The sequence below is a fragment of the Doryrhamphus excisus genome, linkage group LG7 (assembly GCF_037039965.1).
Source record: "Doryrhamphus excisus strain RoL-2023G ecotype Guam linkage group LG7, RoL_Dexc_Guam_v1.1, whole genome shotgun sequence".
NCBI classification, from domain to species: Eukaryota; Metazoa; Chordata; class Actinopteri; order Syngnathiformes; family Syngnathidae; genus Doryrhamphus; species Doryrhamphus excisus.
In genome coordinates, this window is record NC_136363.1 from 3,423,531 (window position 1) to 3,446,091 (window position 22,561).

General features: G+C 35.3%; 1 protein-coding gene across 2 annotated transcripts in view; it reads right to left on the reverse strand.

Moving 5' to 3' along the window:
* The window catches only part of LOC131102318 (sodium bicarbonate cotransporter 3-like), a 52,043-nt gene extending 30,918 nt beyond the window's left edge, over window positions 1-21,125 (reverse strand). For both annotated transcript variants that reach the window (XM_058047884.2, XM_058047885.2), the window contains exons 1-6: window positions 20,943-21,125; window positions 11,026-11,107; window positions 8,708-8,857; window positions 6,181-6,319; window positions 3,008-3,168; window positions 1,835-2,023 (exon numbers count right to left, since the gene is read on the reverse strand). In XM_058047884.2, coding sequence (XP_057903867.2) covers window positions 1,835-2,023; window positions 3,008-3,168; window positions 6,181-6,319; window positions 8,708-8,857; window positions 11,026-11,107; window positions 20,943-20,984 — 763 coding nt within the window. In that variant the 5' untranslated portion in view covers window positions 20,985-21,125. The remainder of the gene's footprint in view (window positions 1-1,834; window positions 2,024-3,007; window positions 3,169-6,180; window positions 6,320-8,707; window positions 8,858-11,025; window positions 11,108-20,942) is intronic.
* Between the last annotated feature and the right edge of the window lie 1,436 nt (window positions 21,126-22,561).

A 22,561-nucleotide genomic window follows, 5' to 3' on the forward strand; every position in this document is an offset into this window, starting at 1 on the left:
ACCAAATGCAAACTCACTCCCATGACAAGAGTTCATTCATCTAAACTGCAGCTATCGCCATCACCGCCAATCGATACGAGAACTCTATTTCAAGCCTCAAAAACCCGTCTCAGTCAAGCTGGATCATGTGACCGGTTAGTCCAATCCTCAGTTTCTCATGCCAAATAATGCACTACACCAAATGCAACTCACTACCATGACAAGAGTTCATTCATCTAAACTGCAGCTATCGCCATCACCGCCAATCGATACGAGAACTCTATTTCAAGACTCAAAAACCCGTCTCAGTCAAGCTGGATCATGTGACCGGTTAGTCCAATCCCCAGTTTCTCATGCCAAATAATGCACTACACCAAATGCAACTCACTCCCATGACAAGAGTTCATTCATCTAAACTGCAGCTATCGCCATCACCGCCGATCAATACGAGAACTCTATTTCAAGACTCAAAAACCCGTCTCAGTCAAGCTGGATCATGTGACCGGTTAGTCCAATCCTCAGTTTGCATGCCAAATAATGCACTACACCAAATGCAACTCACTCCCATGACAAGAGTTCATTTACCTAAACTGCAGCTATCGCCATCACCGCCGATCAATACAAGAACTCTATTTCAAGCCTCAAAAACCCATCTCAGTCAAGCTGGATCATGTGACCGGTTAGTTCAATCCTCAGTTTCTCATGCCAAATAATGCACTACACCAAATGCAACTCACTCCCATGTTAAGAGTTCATTCATCTAAACTGTAGCTATCGCCATCACCACAGATCAACACGAGAACTCTATTTCAAGCCTCAAAAACCCGTCTCAGTCAAGCTGGATCATGTGACCGGTTAGTCCAATCCTCAGTTTCTCATGCCAAATAATGCACTACACCAAATGCAAACTCACTCCCATGACAAGAGTTCAATCATCTAAACTGCAGCTATCGCCATCACCACAGATCAATACGAGAACTCTATTTCAAGCCTCAAAAACCCGTCTCAGTCAAGCTGGATCATGTGACCGGTTAGTCCAATCCTCAGTTTCTCATGCCAAATAATGCACTACACCAAATGCAACTCACTCCCATGTTAAGAGTTCATTCATCTAAACTGTAGCTATCGCCATCACCGCCGATCAATACAAGAACTCTATTTCAAGACTCAAAAACCTGTCTCAGTCAAGCTGGATCATGTGACCGGTTAGTCCAATCCTCAGTTTGCATGCCAAATAATGCACTACCAATGCAATCTTACTCCCATGACAGAGTCCATTCATATAAACTGCAGCTATCGCCATCACCGTCGATCAATATGAGAACTCTATTTGATCCCAATCTTAGCTTGCAGCCATGCGCAAGTTCAAAAGCAGGTAAAGCATCGTTTTCTGGGTATCAATATATATAACGAGAAAACCCGTCTCAGTCAAGCTGGATCATGTGACCGTTAGTCCAATCCGTTCATCAGTTTGCATGCCAAATAATGCACTACACCAAATGCAAGTTTCACTCCCATGACAAGAGTTCATTCATCTAAACTGCAGCTATCGCCATCACCGCCGATCAATACGAGAACTCTATTTCGATCCCAATCTTAGCTTGCAGCCATGCGCAAGTTCAAAAGCAGGTAAAGCATCGTTTTTGTTTTCTCAAACCAAGCCAGCCATAAAAAAACAATTATGAGCACCCATATTTCTTTCATTACGGTGGGACCGATTGCGTCATAATTTGATCAATATCTTAAGATTAAGATTGGTACTCACTTTTACCATCCACCTTCTACGCCAACATTAAAGGATATATAATAAACATTGCTTTTTTTTTTTTTTAGAAAGATTTCCGCAGGGTCTCACCGTTTCTTTCAAGCAAGAGCGGGTCAGAGTGTTTCTTGCCTATGTCAGCGATGGAGCGCACCAGAGGGATGCGGTTGCTGAGCTTCCTCTCGTTCTGGTGGTGGTGTTTCTTCAACATGGCTTCCCGCACCTTCGCGCGGAGGTCCTCCTTGAGCTGGCCTGACGCCACCATGCTGTCGATGACCATGTCTGAATCGGACAAAGAAAATGGAATCAACTTGAAGTTACGATGTTTACAATGACTATAGGGGTGTTATTTCATGTCTAGAGGGCTCTAATAACGTTAAAAAAAACATATTTTATGCCCATTATAGAAAACATGTCTATGTCTATTAGTTTATTTAGCCATGTTTATGCTTGCAAAAAAAACACTACACTCATCACACAGTAACTTGACACTCCAAAAGGTGTACCTAAAAATATACAAAGAAGTACCAATATGAGTTTTGAAGTTTCCCATTCTGCATTGTGTCTGACTAAAGCGGTTCATTGGGGGATATGAGGCATAGAAAGTGGTTAGTGTGCAGGCCACACAGGGCACCAGAGTTCAAATTCCACCCTCGGCCATCTCTGTGTGGAGTTTGCATGTTCTCCCCGTGCATGCGTGGGTTTTCTCCGGGTACTCCGGTTTCCTCCCACATTCCAAAACCATGTCTATTATTATTTAGCCATGTTTATGCTTGCAAAAAAACACTAAACTCATCACACAGTAACTTAACACTCCAAAGGTGTACCTAAAAATATACAAAGAAGTACCAATATGAGTTTTGAAGTTTCCCATTCTGCATTGTGTCTGAGCAGAGCAGTTCATTGGAGGACATGCGGCATAGAAAGTGGTTAGTGTGCAGGCCACACTGCTTGGAGACCCGAGTTCAATTCCACCCTCGGCCATCTGTATGTGGAGTTTGCATGTTCTCCCCGTGCATGCTTGAGTTTCTTCCGGGTACTCCGGTTTCCTCCCACATTCCAAAAACATGCTAGGCTAATTAGCGACTCCAAATTGTCCATAGGTATAGAATGTGAGTGTGAATGGTTGTTTGTCTATATGTGCCCCTGTGATTGGCTGGCGACCAGTCCAGGGTGTACCCCGCCGGCTCAAGAGGCATAATATAATGACATTAAATAGCAGGGCTGTGGAATCAAGATTTAAGAAATGCAATGAAAAAGACTCACCAGCGATTTCCTCAATACTGTTGGCCCTCATATCCAGCATGACAGTGCCGTTGAGGATGCAGCTACGCAATTCAAATAAACTGTGCAGTGACAGCGTAGCCACGTAGGGCTTGCTCCATCTTTCCCCTCCGTCCTCCACATCCTCTTCAAACTTAAGCCATCTGCACACACACACACAGTCAAATAAGAATGGTATGAAAACAGAGATTATGATGATTTGCTGTTGCAATAGTAATGCAACTTTATTTTATTTCTCATCAAATGTATTTAATGATGTATATTTTTGGACAAATACGCAGTTTCAACCAGTTTATTTTTTTTATAATTAAAAAAAATATTATGACCTCTCTCTTAATATTTGACTATAATATAATATATACTATAATATAATATTTGATTCTTGTAAAATTATTTTTTTAATTGATTTTTTTTATTTATTGTCCACCTATTTCATTTTTCTTTTTTTTTTTTACTTTTACTAATATTATGACTTTATTCTAATATTATTTTGACTTTATTCCCATAATATTACTTTTCATTATGACCTCTCTTAATATTTGACTATATTCTTGTAAAATTACATGTGTTTTTTTTCCATTTCTGCTGTTTTTTTCACCTATTTCATTTTGACTTATATTATGACTTTATTCCAATATTATTTTCACTTTATTCCCATAATATTACTTTCCATTATGACCTTTCTCTTAATATTTGACTATATTCTTGTAAAATTACATCTGTTTTTTCATTTCTGCTGGGTTTTTTTCCACCTATTTCATTTTTCTACTTGTAAATTCTTACTTTAACTAATATTATGATTTTATTCCAATATTATTTTGACTTTATTCCCATAATATTACTTTTCATTTCTGCTGTTTTTTTTTTCCACCTACTTCATTTTTCTTCTTGTAAATGTTTACATTTTTTCATTTCTGCTGTTTTTTCACATAATATTACTTTGCATTATGACCTTTCTCTTATAATATATTTGACTATATTCTTGTAAAATTACATCTGTTTTTTCCATTTCTGTTTTTTTATAATTTTCCACCTATTTCATTTTTTCTTCTTGTAAATTTTTACTTTTTGTAATATCATGACTTTATTCCAATATTATTTTGACTTTATTCCCATAATGTTACTTTTCATGCAAACTCACGTTACACAAATTGCAACTTTGTTTTGTCTCATAATATTCAGACTTTAAAAAATAATAATTTTCTTAAATTTCTACTATAAGGCAACTTAAAATGTTCCCTTTTTTGTTTTATTATTCAATTATACTGACCTAACGTGACCTAAATGTTCTTACTAGAGCTTGCCTGCTTACTTACCATTATGGCCCGTGAACATTTTTATTGCCAATATTGCTAAATGATTTAAGATTATCAGCTGGATATCTTGTGTTTAGCTTGAACAGGTGTGCAGCACTATAGCATAATCCTTCAACTTATTTACAGGAGTTGGTGCCATACGCTTGGTATGTAGCCGGTGTTGGAATATTTGGAATATTTGTGCTTTGTCACCCATCTAGTGTATACAGCATAATACTCTCCACATCCTTTGAGTGTGAAGGAATTTCTCTGCATGAGTTGATATCGTTGTTAGCAAACATTTGATATAGTATTAGACTATATACTTAACTCTTTTTGTTGCCTCATCCTTCATATTTGATAAAAAATAAAGATGGAGTTCCGGTCTGAATTTTAAATGTACTGTAAATTGGTGCTTCAATGTCTGAATTAATTTTGGTCCCAAAATGTAATTTTAATTTTTGGACTTTTATGATTTGCATTCATTCTAAATTGTCTTTAATTAACGCAGGGTTAAATATTTCACACAAAAAAATATTGTGGTGTGCAATTTAAGTTGTCGAAAAACTGCCATATATTTGTCTCAATGCTGGCAACTAAAAAATTTGGAAACCTGCACATTTCTATGTGGCAAAAACATCTGTATAAGTGCAAAGTATAAGTGTGATTTCTAAAATCACAAATACTTATGAGGCAAAATGGTGTTACTTTTAGAAAATTAGGTTGCAGAAAAAGCTAGAATGTGAGGAGTATGAAGCAAAAAATATTATGGAAATAACGTCATAATTACGAGAATAAAATCTACAAGTTAAAAGTTGTAAAATAAAAAAAAACTGCTGTAATTTTATGAGAATAAAGTCAAAATATTAAAAAAAAAGTTGTATTGTAACAAAAACAGGCATAATTTTACAAGAATTAACTGGTAATATTACGTGAGGAAAAATAATGTAATTTTAGTAGCATGAAATATTTAAGATAAAATGGTTCTACCATATCTTACTTATTGTGTGGAAATATGGGCTAATAACTATAAAAAGCAATCTTCACTAGCTAAATGTACTGCAAAAAAAGGTCAGTAAGGATAATTCATCATGCCGCCTACAGAGAACATACTAACTCCTTATTTCTAAAATCACAAATACTTCAACTTGCTGATATAGTTCATCTTCAAACAGCTAAAATAATGCATAAGGCTAAAAATAACCAATTAGCTAAAAATGTCATCCAATACTTCTCTACAAGAGAGGAGAAATATGTATAAAATTAAAATTTAAATTAAATCAAAAATGTTTATTTTAATTAAATCTAATTAAATATATTTGGATAAAAATAAAAATTAAAACACCAAAAAAAAAACAAATTATATTAGGAAAGCAGGAAGTGAACAAATGTAACAGTTACTGATTGTAAAAGTACCAGATGAAGGGGTAGGATTTAATAAGCTTTGCTTCTTCCTACTCCTTTTGGACATGTGGAACTGTGAACTGATTATGGGATGCATTCAATTGTAATCTGATGCATGTTCAAATGAAATAAAACCATTACCATAAATTGGTGCTTCAACGTCTAAATTAATTTTGGTCCCATTACAGACTTTCATGATTTGCATTCATTCTAAATTGTCTTTAATTAACGCCGGGTTGAAAATTTCACCAAAAAAAACAGGGTTTGTGCAAAATAAGATACTGTGATGTGTAATTTAAGTTGTCAAAAAACTGCCATATTTTGTCTAAAGTCATAAATTAAACACATTAAAAATGCTAGCAACTACAAAATTTGAAAACCTGCACATTCCTATGTGGCAAAAACATCTGTATAAGTGCAAAGTAAACACTGATCGATCGGCGTATTTAGCCTGACCTGGCAGTTTCCCTCCATTCAGTGGCTCGGCCATCTCTGAAGGAGAGCTCATCCAACTCAGTGAAGAGGTCATGGGGGACATGCTCCAAGTCGTCGTCCTCCATGCCCAGAATGAACTGGACCCGCTGGGATGGAGTATCTGTTGTAGAAAAGGACAACTAGTGTGATACAGTTGCTTCTACTTCAAGCAAATAGTAGAGGGTATAATGGTAATGGTTTTATTTCATTTGAACATGCATCAGATTACAATTGAATGCATCCCATAATCAGTTCACAGGAAGAAGCAAAGCTTATTAAATCCTACCCCACCATCTGGTACTTTTACAATCAGTAACTGTTACATTTGTTCACTTCCTGCTTTCCTAATATAGTTTAAGTTAATTTATTTTTAAAAAATTAATTTTAATTTTTATCCTAATATAATTTAAGTATGTTTAATTTTAATCCTAAAATAATTTAAGTTTGTTTAAATTTGAATTTAAGTTTAAGTTTTATCCTAAAATAATTTAAGTTTGTTCAAGTTTAAATATATATATAAACGAATAATAGATGTGAATAAAGAGGACAGCGAGACAAATTTGAAAATAAAAATTTAAATATAATTTAAGTTTGTTTAATTTTAATTTTTATCCTAAAATAATTGAAGTTTGTTTAAATTCAAATTCAAATATATGTATAAACAAATATAAAACGAATAATAGATGCGAATAAAGAGGACAGCAAGACGAATTTTAAAATTTAAATATAATTTAAGTTCATTTAAATTTAAATTCAAACTTAAAATTAAACAAACTTAAATTATATTCAAATTTTAATTTTAATTTTAAAATTAAACAAACTTAAATTATATTTAAATTTAAATTCATCTTGCTGTCCTCTTTATTCGCATCTATTATTCGTTTTATATATTTGAATTTAAATTTGAAATCTCTGTATGTCTCACTGTATGTCTCACTGTCTCACTGACATGTCAGAGATGAGGATGCTGAGGTTCTCATTGAGAGTGACCAGGATGGATCGGATCAGAAACGGGACATTCCATGTTAGAGGCCTTGGAGATAAAGTTAGAGAGGCCAGACTGAGATGGTTGGGACATGTCAGAGATGAGGATGCTGAGGTTCACATTGGGAGTGACCAGGATGGATAGGATCAGGAACAAATACATCAGAGGGACATTCCACATTAGAGGCCCTGGAGATAAAGTCTCTTTAAAGTCTCTCTAAAGTGTATGGAGTCAGACCTCCTCCCATTCTGTGTGGAAGTGGTAGTTTTTTGACATTTTAATTTTAATTTTAATCGAAGTACGAGGTGATATGACCATACAATGGCATAATGGGTGCCATAGTTACTGTCAATATAGTGATATATACTTCATCCTTGTATTTGAGGAAGTATTGGAATATTGGAGTATTGGATGACATTTTTAGGTAATTGGTTATTTTTAGCCTTGTGCATTATTTTAGCTGTTTGAAGATGAACTATATCAGCAAGTTGAAGTATTTGTGATTTTAGAAATAAGGAGTTAGTATGTTCTCTGTAGGCGCCATGATGAATTATCCTTACTGACCTTTTTTTGCACCTTATATAATATGCAGCAAACATTTTAATATACAAAACAAAACCACAAAAAGTACACATAGTTTATATAATTAAAAAGGTGTTCTTTCTGACATTTGGATCTGGACTTGTGCCAAGAAGGCAGCGTTTTCCATACATACCACGTTTGACCGTGTGAACACGTTGTACTTTAATTCCATTCTCATGCCAACATGAGAATGGAATTAAGACTTCAGAAAGGTATTTGGGACTTAAGCCTTTCAGACTTATGTGCACAATACTTCATAAAATGAAGTTGATTCTTAATGAAATTAATCTAAGAACCAGGATTTGAACAAGCATTTTTAATGTATAAGCTTGATCCAACTGATTCACAGCATTTAAGATAGATCTGGGTTTATGTGACTACCAAAATTATTCACATTATTGAGTTTATGTGAGAAAAATCCTTATTGATTGGCTGATATGGTAGTCGGTCAGGGCCAGCAAGGACTTCACCGCTGGCCTAAACGCGATCACAAGCACTGACCATCCATCTATCTTTGAGTGCTTACTGTAATTGGGGACCTGGGTCTTACATTTTTTTGTTTTAATTTTTTAATTTTTTTTAATTTAAAAATTGTAATTAAAAACTGTAATTTAAAAATTGGAATTTAAAAATTTTAATTTTTTCCCATAATAATATACATTTTTCTCCAAACTAATTTTCCAAAAAATGAAAACTTTTTCATATCATTTCATTTTTTTTTTCATATTATTTGAAGTTAATTCTCATAAAATTGCAACCTTTTTCTTTGAATATTTTGATTTTATTCTTGTAAAAATCTAAAAAATTCCAACTTCTCGTAAATATTATTTCCATAATATTTTTACTTTCTTCTCATGACATTATTATTATTACTTTGGGAACCTATATTTGTTTTTCAAAGTGTTCGTGTAGAAATGACACATATAAAGCTTTGGTTTTCACCATAAGTGGGAGATTCTCTGTCATTTTCCTTTCCGTCGTCCGAATCTTTATCCCTTCGTTTTCTGTGGTGTTTGTGTCCTCGGTGACGATGCCTTCGCTTGTTTTCCCTTCCAAGAGGAACATGAACACCTACGTACACCGCTCTGTGGCCTGAGGGGAATAAATGTAAAATAGCATGAAGGATCAACTATAGGAACAAAAAAAAAAAACGACATTTGCATCACAGGGAGGGGGATTAGGTGTTGGACCATCATTCAAAAACCCAAAAGATGAACAAATATGAAAAGGGTTTTGCCTTAAAGATACTCAGTTACGCAGTGCACTTGAACGCCTCATCATGTAACCAGCACTTGTACAGCGCAGGGAGTGTATTGCACAAGAAAGAAGACGGACACGACGTTGTTCATTGTTTTATTTGCGTTATATGAACAAATATACAAGCTACTACACTACTACTGCCACCACAGATGGTTGGTTGCGGGTTTCCAAGGACAACGAGTCACGCTGGCGGGCGTTCACTTAAAAAAAAAAAAAAGATGTAACTTGCACAAAGACTTTGTGCCTTCATAACATAACTGACAGTGAAGGAGATGTTATGAACATGAAGATGTTGTTCACTTCCTGCTTTCCTAATATAATTTAAGTTTGGGGTTTTTTTGTTTTTTAATTTAAATTTGTATCCTAATATACTATACTATAATATATATATATATATATATATATATATATATATATACACACATACACACTAATATACAAGTTTGTTTATTTAATTTTAATTCATTCATTCATTCATTTTCTACCGATTTTAACTTTAATTCATTCATTCATTTTCTACCAATTTTAATTTTAATTCATTCATTCATTCATTCATTCACAACCAATTTTAATTCATTCATTCATTCATTCACAACCAATTTTAATTTTAATTCATTCATTGTTTACCAATTTTAATTCTAATTCATTCATTGTCTACCAATTTTAATTTAATTCATTCATTCTCTACCAAATTTAATTTTAATTCATTCATTGTCTACCAATTTTAATTCATTCATTCATTTTCTACCAATTTTAATTTTAATTCATTTTCAACCAATTTTAATTTTAATTCATTCATTCATTCATTTTCTACCCAATTTAATTTTAATTCATTCATTCATTTTCTACCAATTTTAAGTTTTATTCATTCATTCATTCATTCATTTTCTACCAATTGTAATTCATTCATTCTCTACCCATTTTAATTTTAATTAATTCATTCATTTTCTACTAATTTAAATTTTTATTCATTAATTCATTCATTTTCTACCAATTGTAATTAATTCATTCATTTTCTACCAATTGTAATTCATTCATTCATTTTCTACCAATTTTAATTCATTCATTCATTCATTCATTGTTTACCAATTTTAATTTTAATTCATTCATTGTCTACCAATTTTAATTTAATTAATTCATTCATTTTCTACCAAATTTAATTTTAATTCATTCATTGTCTACCAATTTTAATTCATTCATTCATTTTCTACCAATTTTAATTTTAATTCATTCATTCATTTTCTACCCATTTTAATTTTAATTAATTCATTCATTTTCTACCAATTTTAATTTTTATTCATTCATTCATTCATTCGTTTTCTACCAATTGTAATTCATTCATTAATTTTCTACCCATTTTAATTTTAATTCATTCATTCATTTTCTACCAATTTTAATTTTTATTCATTCATTCATTCATTTTCTACCAATTGTAATTCATTCATTCATTTTCTACCAATTTTAATTCATTCATTCATTCATTTTCTACCAATTTTAATTTTTATTCATTCATTCATTTTCTACCAATTTTAATTCATTCATTTTCTACCAATTTTAATTTTAATTTTAACTTTAATTTTGTCACATACCGAAGTACAAGGTGATATTTTAGCTAATTGGTTATTTTTAGCCTTATGCATTATTTTAGCTGTTTGAAGATGAACTATATCAGCAAGTTGAAGTATTTGTGATTTTAGAAATAAGGAGTTAGTATGTTCTCCGTAGGCGTCATTATGAATTATCCTTACTGACCTTTTTTGCAGTACATTTAGCGAGTGAAGATTACTTTTATAGTTATTAGCCCATATTTACACACAATGAGTAAGATATGGTAGAACCAGAGAGCAATAAAGAGTGTGGAGTGATTTCTGATTGTTAAATTGTTTTGCCATGAACATCAGTGATGCCATGGAATAAAACAAAATCATAATGATAAAACGACTGTAATATCCAGAACTCACATAATCAACAAAAGGATGCCATTGTGGCTTAAGACTTACTTTCTAACTCGTCCTTTTCATAGTTTGTGTGAGTGGAGAAGCTGGTCTTTCCATGGTCCACTATTGCCTCCTCGTCTAGACCCTGGGAAAGACAAGAGTTTTAAGAAAAAAAATACAGATGCCATTGTTGTCATAGTAACGGCTTGGATGAGATTGGATGCATTGGTGACAAAACAACACGGGCGGCAAAGGAATGGAGCATCATTCGAATAAACTCAAGAGCAGGAACATGTTCTCACCAAGCAGGATATTACAGTATTTTGAGAGAAGACGGTACAGAAATGTAGCGCCAAAGTCTGTGTCGGTCCAAATGTATTTGTGGTGGGCCACCAAAAACAGTTGGTGGATAAGTCAGGGACTGTATATTTTTCACAGCTAATAGAATGTGAACATTTGAGCAGGATCCTGAGACATAATTTAATTTATTTGTTTTTTTATGTTTTTTTTGTAAATTTAAAGCTGGATGTTAAAGCTTTATCCAAATTTATTTTAGTTTATTTTGATGTGATACAGCATAACATACTGTTCTAATGGAATAAAAACGTGTTTAGTAAGTGCATATTGCTGATGTAATTCAGTTTTTCCTGTAAATAATCATTAACGCCAAGAAAAAAAAAATATCGTCTTGTTAACAGTTACCAGGATATATCGTATCGCGAGCCTAGTATCGTGATACGTATCATATCGCCAGATTCTTGCCAATACACACCCCTACAAAATAACACCATGGATTAAAAACAAACGCTTCTAAACTTATACACCACTGGAATACCCTCGGGTGTAAAAAAAAAAAAAAAAAAAAGTGTTCCTTGTATGATCAATGCATGTTACTGCAAAGCATGATGTATTGAGACCAGCGAGGAAGAGCCTATTTGAGACACAGTCACACGGGTTTATAAATACCACAGGCTGACAGTGACCTAACGTTGGCACAGACCACTGGTTGATAAGAATGGACTGAATTAAGAATACACGCGGCAAGTCGTTTACGAGGACCTTAACACACCAACAAGCAGTGCCACACACACACATTTCTCCATTGCTTCTAGGTATTACGCTTATATCCGCTCACATACGCGTACATCCACCAATCACTCCCACGGCACGGTGCTTTCATGAAGATGGGAATTGTCAACATCAACAAGACCGCCATCGTAACTCCGCCTCCGTAACACACGTCATACACACGTGGTCGGGAAAAGAATAAGTAGAAAGGATCGGTGTTGCTAACTTTGCGACTTTGTCGCTATAGTTGTATTCAGATCCACCTAGATACTATTTTTCAAAAAGGCGACTTTTTATGGTCTAAAACAGGGGTCTCAAACACGCGGCCCGCAGGCCATACGTGGCCCGCAGGACACTAGTTTGAGGCCCCCGCCTTGATATGAAAGTTTAATGTTAGTGCGGCCCGCGCAAGTTTGATATGGATGCTCTATGGTATCATGTACCCAGAAAAAATTATGACGTTTGATTAATGTTCATGTTAAAGGTTTCTCAGGGATCATGAATCAGAATCGCCTTTATTGTCATTGTATTGCATACAATGAAATTATGAGTGCAACTCCACGGTGCATTTTGTAGAAAGTATCTATCCCAGCTGTCTTCGGGCGAGAGGCGGGGTACACCCCAGCCAATCACAGGGCACATATAGTAGACAAACAACCATTCACACTCACATTCATACCTATGGACAATTTGGAGTCGCCGATTAACCTAGCATGTTTTTGGAATGTAGGAGGAAAACCGGAGAACATGCAAACTCCACACAGAGATGGCCGAGGGTGGAATTGAACCCCGGTCTCCTAGCTGTGAGGTCTGCGCGCTAACCACTCGACCCTTTTTTTAAAACCAGTTGTTCAAAATACATGTTTAGAGTTAATAATTGTTACGTGTTAAGTTGCTGCGTGATGATTATGGCCACGTTCAGTAATGACCTCCTGTCTTTTTCGATGTCTCGTCAATTGAGTTTTGTTTTGGCTGTTTGTTTCTCGCCGTGAGGTCTGCGCGCTAACCACTCGACCGATGTATATGTACATCAAAAACAACAACCTATACAGTAAAAAGGTGTAGAATTGCAGTAACCAAAATGTGGAATTTCAGTAAACAAAAGTATTCAGTATTGTACCCGGGTTTTACTTGAATGAATGAATCTTATTGCACATGAGTCCAGTATTGCGCAATTGAAGCTTATTGTATATAACAGTGAGGTGTGCGTTTTAGTACTGCAAAAATAAGTAATGTTCATTGCGATGATGGCTTTGGGAAATGCGCTAGCATCTAGCCTAACTGACCAACCGTGGTCAGCGAATATAAGAATCCTTTCTGTTCCTGCCGTCAATCACAAAGGAGTATTTGTGCCTGACGGAAAGGTGGGTCAAACAAAAGGTGATGAAGGCACATAATGAAAAGATACACGATACATTCATGACATCACCTCGCCTCGTGTCTTGGCCTCCGCAAGCGAGTCACCTTCACTGACAACTTGGATATTTTAGCGTAATGGAAAAGCATGTCTTGCTTCCCGTGTTTCCTTCCTGATCATGAACATGCCTTCAATGACTTTGAGATGGCCACATATATTACCATAATCACTCTATTGTTAGATTAGGCCATCTGGATGGGGACGCATGTGTGTGTGTGTGCGTGTGTGTGTATTTGCATTTCTCTGATGAAAGTGGACACTGTTTCTTTCACAACTGGTGTTATTACCCTACCAGTGAAAGCCAACCTGACTAATGGAGACTAAAAGTTACCTCATCTGTTCCTATTAAATAAAAAAACATAACATTGTGAAAGAGTGACTTTAAGGCTCAAAGCACAAAAACAGATATTATGTGTATCTAGAACTACATTTGAAACACTTATATGCTAGGACTACGTTAAAAAGCCATAGCATTTCAGTATGTGGAATCAAACTATGGGATGGATTGAGTAAGGACCTCAAACAATGCACAACGATGAGCCAATTCAAGAAACTAATACAAGCAGTTGATGTTTGCTAAATACAAGGATGAAGAGTCTTGAACCAGTCATGATGTGCTATATATATCACTATATTGACACTTACTATGGTACCCATTATGTCATTGGATGCTCATATTACCTTGTACTTTGGTCCGGGACGAAAATTAAAATCTTAAATTATATTACGATAAAAAATAAAATTTAAATAAAAAAAATTTAAAAACAAAAAAAAACCCCAAACTTACATTTGTTCACTTTCTGCTTTCCTAATATAATTATAATATAAAAATAATATAATCACTATATTGACACTTACTATGGTACCCATTATGTCATTGGATGCTCATATCACCTCGTACTTCAGTATGGGACAAAAAATAAAAAATAAATAAATAAAACATATTCAATATTTAATTCAATATATATAATTTAATATAATAAAATAAAGTTAAAAAATTAATTTAAAAAATTACTTAAACTATATTAGGAAAGCAGGAAGTGAACAAATGTAACAGTTACTGATTGTAAAAGTACCAGATGGAGGGGTAGGATTTAATAAGCTTTGCTTCTTCCTCCTCCTTTTGGACATGTGGAACTGTGAACTGATTATGTGATGCATTCAATTGTAATCTGATGCTCAAATGAAATAAAACCATTACCATTACCAAGTTCCTGTAAGTTTGTCAACCCCCCCATTGTTGTATTTTTCCTTTGTGAAAATCACATGAAACAAATGCTTACTAACAGAACATAAAGCTTGGTAAGAAAAACATCTGAGGTCTTATTTTTAATCTTCTTAGAATGTTATTTGTACACATACTAACAATGTATAGTGTGCATTTTTTTTTGTTAATGACGCACTTGTCTAAGTACAAGTATGCTGGTAACTCTTTGTGCAAGGTACTCATAAACACGCACTCGAAGTGGGTGGCTACACTGTTTGCTGTACTACAGGAAGCGTTGAGGTCGAAGTTGCAATTCACGTCGAATACAGCATTCATTCATTTTCTATTCCGTTTGTCTTCATTAGGGTAACGGGGTGAGCCGGAGCAATACAAGGATAACGTTTCTTACAACTTGTGGAGCAAGAATGATTGTGAGAAAGGTGAGGGACACACCCAGAATTACGATGGAGGATTTGGTTAGTGATCTCAAGGGAGTTGGGAGCACCACTTGTAACCCACTACACTGGTGGAAGTACACATACTGTCTTAAAAAATAGTCAAAAACAAACAACAGAATCACATGACGAATGTATTGTCTGGATGAATATTCTTGTGTTTGATTGTATGTCTATAAAATATACCAATAAAAAAACAGACGTGTTAGCTTTCACTCCAATCAATACAAAGAGAAATAGTGAAAAGCCATCATAATAATGAATAATGGCAAAAATATGTCCAAGCAAATGTACGTAATTAAATCTTTCTGCCACATGGGTGCAATGAAAAGAGCTGTGTTAGCTTGGAAAAGTAAACAAACCCATAATCAAAAGGTTAGCATGCAATATTTCAGCCTGAGCACAGTGTTAAAATTCTTAATTTTTTAGGATAAAAATTACAATTTAAAAAAATTAAAAAAAAACAAACTTAAACTATATTAGGAAAGCAGGAAGTGAACAAATGCAATGAACCAGTCATGATGTGCTGTATATATATCACTATATTGATAGTTACTATAGTACCCATTATGTCATTCGATGGTCATATCACCTCATACTTTGGTAGGTGACAAAAATAAAATAATTTAAAATAATTTTATAAATAATAATTTATTTAATAATAATAAAATATATTAATAATAATAGTAATTTTTAATAATTTAATAATCATTTTTATTACAAAAAATGTCTTTAAAAAAAACTTAAACTATATTAGGAAAGCAGGAAGTGAACAAATGTAACAGTTACTGATTGTAAAAGTACCAGATGGAGGGGTAGGATTTAATAAGCTTTGCTTCTTCCTACTCCTTTTGAACATGTGGAACTGTGAACTGATTATGGGATGCATTCAATTGTAATCTGATGCATGTTCAAATGAAATATAACCATTACTGCACCATGATGAAAGTTCCTCTGCAAGGTGGACAATTCCAACCATCAATGCTCATAGTAGGCCTGAAGACTCTAACCCCAGACAGTTCAAACACCCTGCACCACCTTCATTGTATTCAGCTACTTTGGGGGGGGACCCATTTTCGCCCACCTCTATACCCTGACACCCTGCTCTATTTCTCCCTTTTCTCCTTGTCCCGCTGCTTCAAGCAGCCATGACGGTCTCTGCCGGTTTCTTATCTTCACTCCTTGAGATTAAAAAAAAAAAAAACTCCCATTTCAGGGCGCAATGAATGACTGAGGCAACAGCCTAATCGCCCTCTCTTTCACCTTGGATTTGACTTTCTAAAACCTCCCTTTTTCTTCTTCTACCACACCGCAATGAATGAGCAGCTGCTCTGTTAAATAGCGAGGAACGTTCTGTTCTATGTTAGGATGAGAAAAAAAAAACAAAAACTCAAACACTGCATGTACCATGACATGATATGATGGGATATATTGTTGGCATACGTACAAAACACAGGAACCTACCGTGAGCGCATGTTTCCCTTCGCTCGGTTTGTCCATTTAGATCCTAAGAAAAGACAGGCAAGGACATTTGCCAGTTTCCGGTTTTTTTCCTAACCTCACGTGAAAAAAACGTGCCGAGCACCAAACGGAGACACAATCACATCACAGTCTGTCCCCTCTCTTCCTTCTGCTGGTGTCTTTATACGGCGAGAAAAAAGGAAGGGAGGGAACGACGACTCTACCCCCGTTGTCAGCGCGCTCTTTGCTCGCCAGCCAATCCCACCATGGCACCATGAATATTTTATTTGCTCCGGCCAAGAGCTATAAAAACGCACAACACATGGAAGGCATATATACACACACACACAGGTTGGGGGCATGGCGCACACATGCAAATGTTCACCCGCTGAGGTATTCAGGTCACAAATGAAAACCAATCCACCCCCCCACCCCAACACAGATAAATGGAAACAAGCACACGTGTTAGCTTGGCATTCTTCGGACAGGGGGGCTTTGAACTGAAGATAGGAATGTATTCATGAAGATACTACCACCGGAAGGCGACAAGCTGCTGGCATTGACATTCAAATGTGTCGCCTGGAATTCAATGAAAAGCTTCCTCTCTCCCTTTGTACATTTTTAAACGACAAAAGGTTTATACAAGCGGCGATGACGAAAGAGGAGTCTCTGGGGTTCATAATGGATACCTTATACCAAAAAACACCATATGGACTTACTGTATGTCACTGGTTCAATCATTCATTCATTCATTTTCTACTGCTTTTCCTCACAAGGGTCGCAAAGGGTGCTGGAGCCTATCCCAGCTGTCTTCGGGCGAGAGGCGGGGTACACCCTGGACTGGTCGCCAGCCAATCACAGTTGTTTATACACCTTTTGAGTATTAAGTTGCAGCGTGATGAATTGAGTGCTATTAGCAAAGTGTTTGTTCTCAGTAAGACATTCACACTTAGCATATTTTTGGAATTTGGGAGGAAACCGGAGAACCCGGAGAAAACCCACGCATGCACGGGGAGAACATGCAAACTCCACACAGAGATGGCCGAGAGTGGAATTGAACTCGGGTCTCCTCGCTGTGTGGCCTGCGCACTAACCACTTTCTATGCCGCATGTTCTCCAATGAACTGCTTTGCTCAGACACAATGCAGAATGGGAAACTTCCAAAACTCATATTGGTGGTACTTTGTATATTTTTAGGTACACCTTTGGAGTGTTAAGTTACTGTGTGATGAGTTTAGTGTTTTTTTGCAAGCATAATAAACTAATAGACATGGACATGTTTTCTATAGTAGACATGGTTTTGGAACGAGGGAGGAAACCGCAGTACCTGGAGAAAACCCACGCATGCACGGGGAGAACATGCAACATGCATTCACACTCACATTCATACCTATGGACAATTTGGAGTTGCCAATTAACCTAGCATGTTTTTGGAATGTGGGAGGAAACTGGAGTACCCGGCGGAACAGCTGGGATAGGCTCCAGCACCCCCACACAACCCTCGTGAGGATAAGCGGTAGAAAACGGATGAATGAAAAAAAAACGTATTGGCACTTGTTTGTATATTTCTTAGTTAACTTTCACTCACATGGAACCTTTGGCATCTTTTCGAGTACTTGTGTTGCATAATGAACTATTTGTCTTATTTTGCACAACACTGTCATTTGTGAAAATGCATCCAGTGGTAGGAAAAAGGAAGGAAAGCCATCTTTAGGTATAATGATGCTACCTATGTATCTTACATATCTTTTATTTGTCTTATGTTGTTAGACAATCCAAAAAGTCAAAAGGTGAAAAGAAGACATCATGCCAGATACCGGAGGTCTGTTTACTTTAACATGCAATCACGACAAAATATCTGCAAATGAGGCTAGAAAAATATCACCAATCTACGGAATGAGAGTTACGCTAGCATTGGAACCCGATACCGACACTGGATAGAATCGGTCCCATCCCTAGTTGGAAAGTTCAAACATATCCTATTATGCTGCCTGATACGGTAAATCATAACCAACGAGACGTTAATAACGGTTGTCCAAGTTAAAAGACATTCCGGAACCTTCAGTCTGTATGAAAAATTCTGCCCAAAAATAAACTCAAAATTATTTAGCATCCGATTCCAGCTGTAAACCCTTGGACTTCCATGGCTGTGGGGAATACGTAGGAAGTGATGTCGTGGTCGCCTTTCATTGAGCGGCAAAGGATCGTGTTTCCTCAGCAGTAAGCACATGCACAAATAAGTAGGTAGCGTCATAGACGGGACACATAGCAGCGGGCAACCCAACACTAAGCATTTAGATCCAGTCGAGAGCTTTAAACTTAGCACCGCAACCTGTTTCTTTTTTGGATTTGTTTGACGGACATGAGCCCAATATGTCACTTACGGTTAACTGCTGGGAGGGGTCACCGGGTTCAAGAAGGGTTTGGTTGTTCCCACTCAAGTTCACCATGCTCTTCTGCGTGTGTGTATATCATTTATCAATTTTTCTCCTCGCAAATTTCATTACCATTCCGATAAGCTAGCAGACCTACCTGGTGTGTGTATTTTATGACTTGGATATAATGAAACCGGATATAGCCAATGTACTGACGGACGTGCTTTACGTGCATCGAAAGTTTTCTCCACTGCCCTGCGGAACAACGTCAATAACGCTACTGCACCTTAGCTGTCACGCTAACATATGCCAGTCAGTTATTTTTTGCAGTGCATCAAGGAAAAGCCTGATTCTGCAATGAGCAGTTAGACATTTCAAATCATGCAACTTTTACGACATACACACCTCAGTTAGCATACGTCCTGGTTAGTGTGTTTTTCCCGTTAATCTTACCAATTTTTTTCCTCGGTTTGCGTACATTTTCTAGTTAGTGTATATTAGCAACAAGTCAAAGACAGACACAAGTCGGTAGGAAATCAGTCAGATACCGAGCCGTGATGCAGCGAGCTCACAATCTTTTATATCCAAAACGCGAATGTTTCTTAATCTTCTGAAAGCCTGTATAAAAATGGATGTGTGTTTATATTTCATCGTTAGTCTATTGCTATTCTTCATTAGCAAAATAAAATGGATGAGCTTACAATTCTTCCGGGAAATGTAAATCATTGATTAGCCGACTGTATTGCTAATAGTAATGGTTTTATTTCCTTTGAACATGCATCAGATTACAATTGAATGCATCCCATAATCAGTTCACAGTTCCACATGTCCAAAAGGAGTAGGAAGAAGCAAAGCTTATTAAATCCTACCCCATCCATCTGGTACTTTTACAATCAGTAACTGTTGCATTTGTTCACTTCCTGCTTTCCTAATATAGTTTAAATTTGTTTTTTTTATTTTAATTTTTACCCTAATATAATTTACGTTTTTTAATTTTAATTAATGTAAAAATTCTCATTTGTGATGGGAGAACTTTGAGAGGCGCTGATTAAGGTAAACACAATTGTAGCTATTTTAGTTATTTTATTTTTATGAAATTATAGCCAATTTTAAATGATGAAAACATTAATCAATAATTCTGACGGTAATTAGGTGTTTTTACTCACTTGTTTTGACTCTCCCACAGGTTGTGTTTTTCCGACAGCATTTTACTACATCATATGCAAATTAGACTATGACGTAATACAGCCACGTCTACGACATCCAATAACTAATTTTCTTACTGAAAAGTTGGCAACAGTGTAGGCAATGCCTTAGTGGAGAGTTTAATCATCATCTCTTTTTGGCTATTGCCAAAAAACAAACAAATAAACAGTTATCGGCGGTTACAGGTTATCGATTTAATCTATTTGATCCTGTTCAAGTCATGTCTTGAATGCCGCTATTTAACGTTAAATGACCATAACATATCATATAGGAAAATGTCCACGTTGAATAGTGAGCGTATAGTACAATTTAAATGTTGCTAGCTCTCCTTTCTTTTACTCAAAAGTAGCTCTAATAGCGATAAAAGTTAAAGTAGTGCGCTGGTACTTTTAATATACCTTTCAATAGCACAGAATGAACAAACAATTACATTCGTGTTTAACAGCTAAAACGACTTTTAAAATGTCAAACACAACCTAAACTAGCTTATCATTCTCGGCTAACTATTAGCTACTCGCTGATGAAAAAAATACGTTTTTATAATGAAAAACACAACTCTCGTTAATAGAGCAGCGTTAAAAAATAAAAATAATAAACTTTTGAAACCATGCCACGCTTCAAAACAAGAAACTTGTAGCCGGCTAGCAATAAAAAAACTCGTTGAATTTGACTCCAAAGCATCCCTTGTGCTTAACCAGCTGCCGGACAAACACAAGGCAAAGGCGGACAAAGAAACAGACAAACGTGCCCATAAGTTAGCAGTTATCCATGCAGTGTGTGCGGGTACTTACCGTTCTCAAAAAAGGCCGCGTTTGCTCCGATGAATCATCCATTTCGGTCCCCGCTAGACTTTTGTGTCACCGGTGAAGTTTTGTTGTTTTTTTTTAACCGGTAATATACAAGAGAGGAAACCGGCTCGGTTGACACTTCACTGAACTGAGGACCAAGGACTGCCTGTGCGTTTCTCCGTGACGTAACAAAGGCCACGCCTTTAAAATGACTGGCAGTGATTGTTTGCCAATCAGAGACGAGTATTAAGGCTTTTGGCCAATCAAAATTCAAGACGTCATGTGAGGCTGTATTTTGGGTAGTGGTCGAAAGTCGAAGCGGGATTTTTGCAGACCAGGGCCAAGGCCATGTTGATATTTGAGTAAATCAACAAAATTAGATGTGCTAAAAAGTTATATAGATTTTAAAAGACTGCATCTCAGTAACACAATAATATATCAGTACTACTTTGATGGTGAATCTTACAATATGGGGCACTTTTGGGCAACAATATATATATATATATATATATATATATATATATATATATTAAATTTAATGATTTTTTAATTTTATTTTATTATATATATTAGAGACGATTTTTAATTTGTTCATATATATATATATATATTGGAGAAAATTTTTTTATTTGTTTATTTATGTATATATAAATATATAAAAATATATTATAAACAATAATATATATTAGAGATGATATATATATATGAGACCATTTTTTAAAATGTGTTCATTTAAAAATAAACAAATAAAAAAAAAAATATGTATATATATATATATATTGGAGATTATTTTTTATTTGTTTATTAATTTGTTTTTTTGAATAGCCACCGCAGAAAGAATAATAGAGAAACCAGAAGAAATAACAACAAGGAATGTTAACACTTGATCCTATACTATGTCTTATTTATTTCTTATATGTCTTATTTTTGCCACGTCTAGGCCCAGGTATGTTGTGATTTGGGGCCTGATTGCAGGTAAAAGGTATTTATTAAATAATATATGCGTCAGGGATTCAATTTTGAGCAGTATGAACATAAACAAGAATCATAATAAACACCCGTTTAACTAAATAAGCAAACAAAAATGATAGGCATGTGTGTAGGAACATAAATGTAAAGCAGACAGAAAACAGCACAGGCAAAACAGGAAACACTTAAAAATAAGAGCATCATAACAGGAACTAAAGCATAAAATTGAAACTACACAGGCTGGTTACAATTTTCCCTAATTACGTCTACTACATTGGGTACTACAAGTGTAAAAGTGGCTATAGGGGTGTTATTTCATGTGTGGAGAGCTCTAATTATGTTAAAAAACGTATTAATAAGGTTGTAAATGTTTTTTTTATGCTCTAAAACAAAAATATTCCATTTATAAACAAAGAATCCTACTTTCACTTATCACTGTCGGGTCTGGAATCGATTAATCGCAATAATGGAAGAATTTCTATTCTGTAATATACATACTTTTTAAAATTTTAAAGCTATGATGACTTGTGCTTCTGTTATCAACACCTACAATGCAATTTAGAAGTATGGAACACTTGTTATGCCAATAAAAACGTCCAATATTATCTGATATATCTATGAATAATTAATGAATTTCATTATCACAATATGCC